We start from the raw sequence: 12,492 nt of genomic DNA, 5'->3' as shown, positions 1-12,492 counted from the left end.
TCAATATATGTAAATAAATAAATGTAAATAAATAAAGTAAAATGCTGTTTCTCAGCTTTTCATTGGCATCAGATATGACCCGTTTGGATGTTCAGAGACTCCATAGTGAACATGAAAACACCATCGTCTTCTGCAACGTTGTTGAACTTCTATAACTCATGTAGTTTGATAAAAGACAAAGTTGTAGATGGATGTGTGTTCAGTATTCAATAAGTCTCTTTAGTTCAGTTTTCTTCATTTCAATATAACAATCCCGAAGGCATCAATTAGTCATATGTGAGGTATTTCAGACAATGTAAAACCATTTTTGAGGGGGGTCATCAGTGACCACCGCCACAGTCAAACGTACGTGAATTTACTCTGAGCTTGTATGAACAGCTACATCATCAGTAAATTAAACAGCAAAATACCTTATTTCCACTGAAATATGCAGAGTATAAAATTATTATGATAAATCACATCCACAAGATGAAAATCATTCTAGTCAGAGGACCTTCATCATCTTCCAAGAATAAACATGGTTTATTCTTTTGTTGTCACTCAATTTAATGAAACCTGGACTGTTATTTTAAAGATGGGAAGAAATACATTTGTAGCCCAGGTTTTGGGAATAACCCTGGTTCTGTTTTTGCAAAATTGGCAGTATAGGTTTTTAATTTCCATGTGTTTCTGAGATAGATAGATTTTAATGGTTTTTATTACAAAATAAATCACATTAAAATAAAGAATCCATTTGTCTCGTTCCAATCACTGTATAATTTTTTGTGTCTCATTGATTAATCAAATAGAAAGAAGAAATTAAAGCTGCAAACAGTATTGGGCGGGACCTCGCACTGGGCGTTCCAACCCCCATGTGTTCCGCCTCCCTTGCGTTCCACCTCCCTTGACCGTCGACACCTCAGCTCCACTCACACCTCTTTGTCCCGACACCAGCTCCCACCCTTTGGCGTCCGTCCTCCTTTCATCCCTGCGGAACACCTGCGCCCCTCTGCTGAAACCACCATCATCTTTTAATGAGGCTTTTATTTTGAAAAGCCTACTGTGTGTGTATGCATATGTGTGTGTGACAGACAGAATCGGTTTGAGTGACTTGAAATTGTACAAACAGTTGAGCATAAAACTCATACTTTACCAGCCCTCTCGGCTCGGTCCCTAATAATCTGTGTTCTGGGTTTTAAATCCTTCCTGAAAGTAAAAAAGAGAGCACAAGTCATGAAACTCCCAAAGATCCTCTCCTGACCTTAAAGAACACATATTCACATAAACCTACTCAGTGTTTTACTCTTGGCTGAATGAGTATCTTTTGTAGCAGAAAAAGGACAGGCAGCGCTTTCAGCCTCAAGGACTCGATCATAGTGGTCAAACCCTGACCTGGACTGACCTCAGATGCTCTCACTGTCTCCGTTCTCTCTCACCGACTGCCAACCGTTTTTACATAAATGTCTGCCCTGGGCCATTTTCATCAGCCACCTCTGTTATGTCAGAATATAATCTCAGCAAACCGTTGGACCACAGCCACACGGTGACTCACACACATACAGTGCAGTGTAATTATCATAATTGTGTCCTGCGTTCTTGGAAACATTGTGTCAGACCTGTGTGAACAAATGAACAAGGACTCATTTCCCTCAGGTGCTGTGATGTGGTGACTCCTAAATAGACCCGACCATTTCCTATTGACAATGAGATTAGAGGCCATTTACAAAAATAATCTAATGAAAAGGGACAGGAAATTCACAGAGGCAATTTTTTCATTTATTGGATGACAGCTGAAAAAAAAAAAAAAAAAAGAAACCTGTGATTGTGGTTTCCACTATTTCTAAGCCTCTAGTTACAAACAGTGTATTGAACTGAATATACCTTAACCTTATCTACACTACACTGTACTGTATATTCCAAGCTGTGAAGTATGAATAGTGTATATTTATTTTCTGTATTCACCTGTATTGTATGGTTTCTTTTTCCTACAGGACAGTTTTCCTGCCAGGTTTGGAGGAATCCACTTTGTGAACCAGCCCTGGTACATCCACGCTCTCTACACCGTCATCAGACCCTTCCTCAAAGACAAAACAAGGAAGAGGGTGAGCAAATGATTCTTTTTCAAACACACAATCTCAGATCTATGACTAGAAAAGTAAAATAAAAAATAAATAAATAAATAATCTAAATAATTAAAGAACTTTTTGAACCAAAAGACCTCACATAACATTCAGCAATGTCCATACTGTAATAAAAATAACAAGATTTCTCCTCGCTTATCCACTATAAGTATTATAACTCTCTTCCAATACCAGTCAAGTTTGAAATCAATCACCATCAATTCGGTGTACACAAACCATCATTTGAATCAGCACAAAGAGCATTAATTCCATTGCTACAAAGAGTCACAGTCCTGTTCCTTCTGGTTGTGCCACATGGGAACTTACTTTAGAAAAAGAACTTTGTTGCGTTCAGTTTATTAGGAACTCTGTTGACTACAGCAGGTCTGCAGCTGTAAGAAGCAAGTCATCTTGGATCCCTTTGAATTATTCCACCGTTTACACATATGATGTTAGTCAGTTTAAAAGACAGATTAACAAGTCACAGTTTCTTTGTTCAGAGTCTGAAGAGTGATCAGCACCAATGCAAAGCCAGTGGAGTTAAAACTGTTCAGATAATTCCTATTCAGTAAAAGTATTATTACATAGTGAAAATACTGAACTACAAGTAAAAGTTGTGTATTCAAAAACCTCCTTTTACTTTAAAATATGTAAGTAGCTTGCAATAATGAACATTCATTGTGCATTAAAGAGGTCCCTGTTTGTATTTTGTTGTTATATTTGATATTTTCCATCAATTTTACTGCTTCATTCATGTGTATCTTGCATCTGATTCTGAATTACTTTGCAGCATGTGAATGATGTGTGAGGTGCATGAATTCTAATCTCACTGGTCAGTTTCAGTTTGAGGTTCTAGCCCAGATCAGAATTTGACAGACCAGATTCCACGTAATTTGTGCTGTTCACACTGTTATGAAAAAACAGATCTGAGTGGCAGATGATTTAAGATATCAGATTTGGGTCACTTTTAGTAATAGTAATAGGATAAGTATTTATTTCTTTGCAGAAAGTTGTACCAGCCCTCAGACAGTAAAAAACACAGTAGAGGAACACATTCAGCCAAAAAAAGGATTGAAAATCAGGCTAAATCTCACATGCATGTAGTGATTAAAGTTTAATTAGTGTATTATATAATTACAAACAGCGTAAGGCACAGAAATGTGCTTTCAGATTGGTGCACAATGACATCAAACTTCAAGACTCACTGTTAGTGTTCAAGAAAAAGTAAGAAAAATCACAAAGAGATTTTTAAATGTTTTATTTTTTCACAATCACATAATTCTTGCAAAATTCTGCGTTCTGTTTATGTTTAGATTAGATTAGATTAGAAAAGCAGCACAAACAGCGAATACACACATAAAAAATACCACAATAAAAAAAGCAATTAAAAAAGCTATACAATAACTATAAAACAGTAGTGAAAAATTGCAAATGCACTTTGGAAAGTACAAGTAGAAACAAGTGGCAAAGTAACAGAAAACCAATAGTATGTATATATAGTTTAATAATCATAGAATACAAGTACTAGTAGAAACTTATATCCAAAAACAATATCAATACCAAGCAGCTGCATTCATATAAAAAATACAGTCTCTTGCAATCATTGAAAACACTGCAAAAACTGCTAACACATCTAAAACTAGCAACCTATACTTTTGGAAGCACTTACTCTTTACAACAATAACTGAACACCAGTCACAGTAAAAGAGCAGTGAGGACTAGAACATAACGGGGATCAAGAATTATTAGATAATATCAGGATGATATTTTCCCTGGTGTCCATCCAGAGATGACACTGCTTGGCAGGATCCATAAATCCACCACATGCATTACATTTGATTTTAAGCCCTTCTATTTTTGTTTTCGTACAAATATGAGTAGATTTACTGTTCAAACTTTCACAAAAGCCTATATGAGAAAAATCCAAAGGTAGAAAACAAAGGCACTAGTGTTTTCTATCCTGTGCATCATTGTGTTTTTGTTGCTTTGAGTCATTCAAAAGCATGTGTGGATTATTTTGTTGGAAAAAATGCAATTATGTTTTAAATGCAGACTTTAATTTGAAGCGAGATGTTGACCTTCAAGTATTGTCTCCTTTGGCTTTGAAAAAATGAGCCACATTTGTGAAAGCTATTGCATAAAAACATAAACTGAGGGAGAATATCATTACACTGTCTTGTTTTTCTGTTCCTTATCCAGATCTTCATGCACGGTAACAACCTGAACAGCCTCCATCAGCTCATCCATCCTGAGATCTTGCCATCAGAGCTCGGAGGGATGATGCCGCCATATGATATGGGCACGTGGGCGCGAACATTACTGGACCACGCCTACGATGAGGAGACGGACTACTGCCCGGAGTCCTATACGCTGTCAGTACAAGACCTGGAGAGAGACCTGGAGAAAAATCTGTCCCCAAAAACAATGAAGAGGTCAGTATTTACGGGTGGATTTACTTCTTCATTTGCACCACAACAGCAGATTTTTATAAAGAAAAATGTGCTTCAAAATTGATTTCTTCATTTAAAATATCTGTCTCTTTGGAAACAAGATAAACAAGAAAAGCACTCGGAGAGCGTAGACCTCTGCCAAGGCAGATCAGTGGGCCCCCGTGGGCCCCCCCTGATCATCACCAAAATTTAATCATTTCTTCCTTGTGCCACTATCAACATTTCCTGAAAATTTCTTGAATATCCATCCATAACTTTTTGAGTTATCTTGCTAACAAACAAACACGCACACAAAGCAAAGCCATCACAATACCTCCTGGTGGAGGTAACTACGTCTGTACGAACCAAACCACTTCATAATCCTATTATACATCACTTTATATAGCATTTATTAGTATATCAGCATCAGGACATTGTCAGTCTAATTGTGTGTTATCTTGGCATAATTAATGTGTAGATATTATCTTATTGTGGTTCTCTCATCTTCATATCCCACCACCCACTCTCTCTATCATCCTCCGCTGAAGAGGATGTTTCACATTTTCTCTGTTACTAAATGTTCTACGTGCTAAATCAACTGGTAAAGATAGCTGATGAAAGTTTTGTTTTTTTGTTTTACACAGTTCTGCAATTCATTATATTTCCTGTTATCAATTACAGTAGGAGTTTTAATACATAAACACTATATATTTATTTATTTATTTATTTATTTCATAAATGTAAACACACCTGATTCCACTAACTATGTTTTATGGTAAAGTCTGTTTGTCTGGTGTGGAGACAAAATCTTTTCATCCATAAAGGCATCATTTGTGAGTGTGTTTGACATTTCATGGCGTATCATTTCCCCCTATAGGCCACATGGCAGTATGATTCACTGTGACATTGGCTATTATCAGCTGACTCATTCCCTCAAACACACACAAGATGTCTGCATGGTCCTGCAGAGAAACACAATACACACTAATTAGTTATTTGACCAGTCAGTTAGATACACCCAGTATAGTAATAATACATCTGTTTGTTTACAGGTTTGTGCATATTCACACTATTTACTATAACATTGTTTTTCTAAGGAAGATCATCAAATTAATATCAGAAATATAATAAATCAGGGTTCCTACACATCCTGGAAACCTGAAATGTCCTGGAAACGGTTAAGCTGTCCTGGAAAATTATCTATCCTCTCCCTGCCTTGTGTGCATAAACTGAGATGAAACAAAGGAAATTGTTTTTCATTGATTCACTGAAAATATACAAATATTTTTAGAGGAAGTGCAGAAGAGAAAGGAAGACAGAAGAGAAAGTTGAGCTGGGAGAAACCCAACTGAGTTTGTCAGGCTAATGAAATGCTACACTGTTATCTGTGGGTGCGTTTGCATCATTCTATGATACGTTTGTCATAATTATTTTTCATAGATAAATTATAGCCATAGACTGCACATCAAATGCCTGAGTAATAAACATAGAAACAATCTGGGTAAATGCAAGTTCCAACTGTAGAAAAGAACACTTCCAAAGAATGAGGGGGACAGGGGAATATATTAGTGTATGATGTGATAACTTGTCTCTGCAGAAACTGAAAATGTCCTGGAAAATAATTTCAGGGAAAGAGTGGGAACCCTGAATAAATGACTCAAAGTTAGTACCAGTTATAGCCTTAGTGAAGGGTACTGACAGGAGATTTAACCCACATTTACCTGGTTTTGATCATGAGAAAAACAGGAACAAGCAAACTCAATACAAGGCTCTTTTTAAACTGGGAATCAAACACACAACCTTCAGCTGTGAGGTGGAAGTGCCAACCACTACACTACCCAAGTACTTTGCAGACACTTGAGGCAGAGAAGGTTGAAGTAGTGGTTTGTGACAGACAGGTTGCTGGTTCAATTCCCCGGATATCAAACTGGCAGAGAATTTGTCAGCTGATGCACCCTTGAGCAAAGCACTTAACCCTTAGGTCCTCCTCAGGCATTTTTGTACATTTTTCTCTTCTTTTTCATTTCATGATCATTTTGGCTGTTGCAGATTTTAGCATGGGGCAGTAACTTTTCTTTTTAGTTGTATTTTTGAAATCTGGTGTTTTTTACCCAGACAGGTGTACACCCTCTGGTTACCTTCATGGCAAACATGTACATGCACACAAAAACAGCTATAAAATCATCATATAGCATTATTTTTTTTTGTGGCTTTTTTTCAGAAATCTCTTAAATAACATGAGCCCTGCTCAAAGGTACCAACCATTCAACAATTTTCAGGATCTTAACCCTTTAAATTCCAGTTTAATTACTTGAATTCTGAGTGGTTGATTACAAAAAAAACCCCACAAAAAGTTGAATATTTTCCATATAATAAATAATAGGCGAATGAAACATTGGTGGTGATTAGACCCTTGGATATGTCAAAGATTAGCAAAGAAATTGATTTGATGTCATTAGTGTTTTTTCTGTAGTGTCAGATACTCCCTCTGGTTACCCTTGTGGACAAAAATGCTCTATTGACTTCCATTATAACCACATTTTTTAATCTCACTGACATTACACTTTATAACCAAACTTTCTCTAATGTCAACATTTTATTTAGAAGAAAACTAGTGATATTTGACATTGTCAAATGTCCATCAGCTGTTATACTTATGTACAACATAAGCCCCTTTTCCACACCATGAACTACTAGGAATTTCAAAAACCTGGGCATGTTTCCACTTAAATTTTCAGGTAAAAAACTTTACCCTCAACCCCTAACTCTTCCCAGAAAAAGTTCCTAATAGTGGGATAGGATTTTTCAGATTCCCAGAATTCTGAAGGGGTGGGGATGTGTGCTGAAGAACACTGATTGGTGGAACACACTTGCAGTGTTCCATACTTACGTTCACCCACAATGTTTAAGTCAGTGTGCAGCTGCAAAATTTTTGATTCCATTTTTACGAACTTCATTTCATTCGTGTTTCATTGTTTGGAAAATGGAGCAAAAGATGAGAATGAGAGCAAGGAGAAGTGGACAGACAAGGAGGTCCATTTACCCAATATGATCTTTTGAGCTTAGGAGTGAATTCATCTCACTCCTATAAATGCATTGCAATAACTTGTTCATCCATCCTAACACGCTGTATTCAGTAAATACACTCAAAAGAACCTGGACGTCACTGAGCATATTTACTTATTAACATATTGAGCAAACTGATTTGAGCGACACGGTGGTGCAGTGGATAGCACTCATGCCTCACAGCAAGAAGGTCTTCAGTTTGATTCCAGTCCATGGGGGTGGGACCTTTCTGTGTGGAGTTTGTTCTCCCAGTGTCTGCGTGGGTTCGCTGCGGGTACTCTAGCTTCCTCCCACCATCCAAAGACATGCACTGATAGGTTAACTGGTTAATCTAAATTCACCCATAAGTAGCTGGGATAGGCTCCAGTGACCCTGGTAACCCTACTGAGGATAAAGTGGGTTCAGAAAATGAATGATTTGAATAAATTTCCCAGAACTTTGTGGCGTGGTGGAAACATAAAACATACAGATTACCAGGAAGTCTTTTACCCAGGTAAATAAATCAATGGTAATAAAAGTTCGTGGGAACGTTGGTGGAAAGGGGTTATTATTCCTGGACACGGTGCATTTCTTACTGTTACCATGCAAATACAGGTTTTTACCCAGTGTACATCTGTGAATGCTTCTACTTCACACTGTTTCTAATGATGGATGGTCTTGTGTCTGTGCAGGTCTCAGTCGGTGGTGGAGCCCGGGGTCCTGAAACGACCCGACAAAGTCAAAAGCGAAGAAGACAACATGCAGCCGCTGCTCTCGCTGGACTAAAACACACATACTGACAGCCCAGAAGCGTATCCAAATCAGTATATCCACACACACAAACACACTGACGTCTCTGTGCACATTCTGTAAGCGACACCTTCCTCCAGAAAATGCTGCCACTGATGTTGGACACGTTGGACATGCAGACAAACTGAGACCCAAGACAAGGGGGGGGGGGCATCTTAAGAGCTACTGATGGTGTTTCATATATTTATTTAGCTATTTGTCAAGTGCCAATTCCAAAAACTGTAAATGTAACATCTTTAATCAATCCAGGAAGCAGAAGGAGAGACTGAAGAACAAAAACAAAGAGACAGAGCTGTGCGAAAATGTTTTCCTATGATGTAAAAAAAAACCTAAAAACTGACCACGGTGTTAAATCAGACTTTAACAGGGGGCTTGGGAACCACCGACCCTGAGCTGCAGATCTTTTATTCTTCTTTGTACAGTAATTTGAAGACGTACGGCTCAGGATTAGCTGAAGTGACAACCTCCTGGACCCAAACTGGCAGGAAGGTCGTGGGTTTCTTTCCTGTCAAATCAATATTTGAACTTTCAGTTTCGCTCCAGTTATCGACTGGAAAAGCAAACCCCCCCTTTACGCTAAGAGTTGGCTCTATTGTTCATCTGATTTTCCTGTTTTCTTTCTCTCCTTTTTGACACATATCTTACGCAATACACAGCATTTCTCCTGCCTTCCTGAAAATACAGAGCTGGAGGATCTTTTTGAAGGATGAATCACGTTTGTTCTCCTGCAGAAGGCCATCACACGACCAAAACGCTCCGGTATTTGGAAAATCTAATGTGTGGGATGTCAAAGCCTCCAACGTATGTCCTCTTTATGTGACTTTGTGGTAAATTTGTTATATTTATTAACAATCTTTCTCCTGAAATGTTCAAAGATATGTCAGTATTACATCATTTAAAGAATTAAGCATTGAATGACTATATGTTTTACATCATTTACATTTTGTATGAATGTTAATGAATTAATATCTGCCTCCTTCCAGTTGCAGATCAATTTATTTCATCATTTTTAGTGCATTAGTAGTGTTTAACATTCCAGCTGAAATTACTTTCTTATGAATAGATTATAAATTTGCTCAGATAAGTCGTTTTTGAACACCTCACGCTATTAATTTGCTGACGCTGTTAAAGATTGAGTTCGTCCTATGCACAAAGATTTAGAGCTGAAGACAAACTAACTTCCAGAGTTATTTAAGTACAAGAAGATGATGATTTTTGCTTCTTTTTTTTCTTTTTGGTTGGATTCAGCCACAACATACAATAACTTATCATGAAAATGCTGTTTGGGAGAAAACTCTTTTCTGACAGCACATGGAAATTAGTTATAAACCTGAAAAATAGTGAAATTCTGAAATACTCCCAGTTTTTGCTAATGTATAACCACACTGCAACTCCAGTTATGTTTTGATTCACAACGTAACATGACTTGTTTTACATTTTGCTTCATCCCATCACTTGCAGGAGGTGTGATCCTGCCAAATAGGTAGATGTAATTGAATAAAGGGCTCATCGGTCAGGTATCGCAAACTTGTAAAGGGCAGTTTTTGACTTTAACGAATGTTTCATTTGTTTGAGATTGGAAACATTTATCGCGGCAACTGTTGTGGCCATAATAGGCAACGGGTCAGCGTAGTTGTTAAAGGGTCAATATGTAAGATTACCATGTGTGTTTGCTAACATTAAGGTTGTGTTGTCATTTGTTTGTTTGCTAATGCTAATTCTACAGTAATGGTAGCTTATGCCACATACTGTAACAGCTACAGACAAGCATAAAAGACATGTTTTATGTTACCTGTGGATGCCATAGACTGAAAACCCAAAGTCTTCATCCATTCAAGCCTTGGGGATGCATGATGGATGGCACAATAACAAGTTCTTCCTGTAGTGGTCATGTATTTGTTAACTTTTGCACTGTCGCAAACTACATGTCGGCTGTTGGTTGTTGCACCTGTGCTTCTCGCTGTTGCTCAGAATTTGGTGATATAAGATGGAAAAATCTGGTTGTTACTATGGATGAAGGCAATGTAGAGCTTGAAAAGGAGCTTGTATCTGCAAATCTTACATACTGAAACTTAAATTGCAAAACTGTTGATCCTCAGTAAATATAAATTGTTGACAGAAAACATATTTAATGTGTTTTCTGCCAGAGCTGAAAAATCACTTGACATTATCAGCTGTGACACCAGCATTAAGACACTTTTATAAGGTTTGTGTTCATTTATGAGGCTTGGACTTGATCACATCAGAGGTTTATAGGACTTGGCTCATCACTTACTTGGCCTGAACAACCATTTGTCTTATTTCACTTTTAGGAGGAACTTGTTGCTATAGCACATGTGATAAGTTCTGTGTGGTGTCAAAGACTAGGATTTTATATATACATGTACAGTATATTTACTTATCCTTCTCTGATCAGAACTGGAGCAAAATGTAACTAAATATAATTGGAGTTGCATATTATTTCTAAATTTACTTAATTTCTGGGAGACTGGGTTAGTGTTTTCAGTGGGAGATGTTTTAAAAAAAGACTGTGTTAAGCTGTGTTAAATCTTACTTCCATATAGTATTTTTATGTATCTAAAGTGCAGTATTTTATTATGATACAGTCAGATTTTACTTTAAATACAGTTGTTAGAGACGCTGCTGCTGCAGTCGCCACAGTGTAGATGCACTAAGAGCTTTTTTCCATTCACTTCTTTCACTTTTCCTTCAAACCTCCTTCTGTACGACACTGGCAGGAGTTGAAGGTGTATATTTAGGCTGCAGGTTTGTGTTATGACAAGCAAAAAGAACGACAACCAAATGTCAAGAGCAAGACAGGGAAGCAGAGAAGGGGGGAAAACTGTGGGTATGATGGGCAGAGGAGCGGAGGAAAAAGCCAGTCAGGCTGCCAAGCAGACAGCCGAGCAGATCAGAGAACGGCCGGCGGGCAGGAAGCGTGAGGTGGCCGGCTGCAACGGGAGCAGACAGCTTGAATGCTAAACTATCACACCAGCGCACATGACATGTCAAGCCCAGTTAGAACAGCTCAGAGGCTGTTCCCCGCATGCAGTCGACTTAGACTTGGGTCAAATGTTTAAAGCAGACTTTGACGGATAGATAAAGCTGTCAAATACAGTATGTCGATGATGCTGTCCTTTACATTAAATGTGTCATCAGTCTGTTTGAGGCTTGTTCTTTAACAGAATGCTGGACTTAGAAAAAGAAATAAGTAAAAATCAATCACTTGTATGATTAGGATTTCTTCTCATCTCAAACTGCTTTTACATTTCTTAGAGGTCTTAAAGTCTGTGATGTGATTTTAAGGATAAATTAACATTTTAAGCATCAAACTCACCATCATTGCACAATTAATTCCCCTTGTCCACCCCTTTTATTTCTGCATTTTCTGAATAAATATAGCTAAATGTTCTGGGGCTAAAAGACGTAGGGTCTTCTGCTTGGTGGACTTGGGGAGAAATCTATTCATTTGTCTGAACAGTGGTCTTCAAACCCATTTACCAGAAAAATTCTTTGCATTTCTGCTGATAGATATGTATAACATCAGTGTTTTTGAACTAAAAACATGTCATATCAACATTCTTACATATGATTAAATCACTTTATACTGTTTATGTAGGGTTTTTCTATGGTTAAAATGAGGCAGTGATGGTATTAACATCCATGTGGGCAGAAAGAAATTGTCCATTATCACAACAAACACTTAAAATCAGGGAATATTACAAAATTGGGATTGAGTGATTATCTTATATCCCATATTTTGTTGGTGGAGGTCTTCATTTTCTTCCTTTTCACACCAGTAAAGTCATATTTTTTTGCTAGAAAACAGTATTTCCCTTTGAGCTAACCACCAGTGTTATGTTGAGCTCTGCAAGTGGCAGAAGATTTCATGCTTCTTAATTTATTTTGCAAGAAAAACAGTGGTTTAACATTTAGGTTTAGGCACTGACAGCACTTGGTGTCATTTAGGGAAAGGTACCTGGATTTGGACACTAGTGGCTTTTCCATCAGACATCTGTGCAAAACTTTACTGGTATTTACTAAACGTCAAAAAACAGAAGTGCGTAAATTTGGTTTTTCCATTAAATCACAAATGCAATGACATGAGA

At 37.6% G+C, this 12,492-nt stretch overlaps 1 protein-coding gene across 1 annotated transcript in view; it reads left to right on the top strand.

Moving 5' to 3' along the window:
• Window positions 1–12,163, top strand: part of clvs2 (clavesin 2) — a 50,478-nt gene extending 38,315 nt beyond the window's left edge. The window contains exons 3-5 of the mRNA XM_030128045.1: window positions 1,971–2,081; window positions 4,299–4,531; window positions 8,266–12,163. Of these exons, the coding sequence (XP_029983905.1) occupies window positions 1,971–2,081; window positions 4,299–4,531; window positions 8,266–8,359 (438 nt within the window). The 3' untranslated portion in view covers window positions 8,360–12,163. The remainder of the gene's footprint in view (window positions 1–1,970; window positions 2,082–4,298; window positions 4,532–8,265) is intronic.
• Window positions 12,164–12,492: the final 329 nt, after the last annotated feature.

This window comes from Sphaeramia orbicularis, chromosome 24, assembly GCF_902148855.1.
Source record: "Sphaeramia orbicularis chromosome 24, fSphaOr1.1, whole genome shotgun sequence".
In the NCBI taxonomy this organism is placed as follows: domain Eukaryota; kingdom Metazoa; phylum Chordata; class Actinopteri; order Kurtiformes; family Apogonidae; genus Sphaeramia; species Sphaeramia orbicularis.
This window is presented reverse-complemented; position numbering and strand designations above follow the sequence as displayed.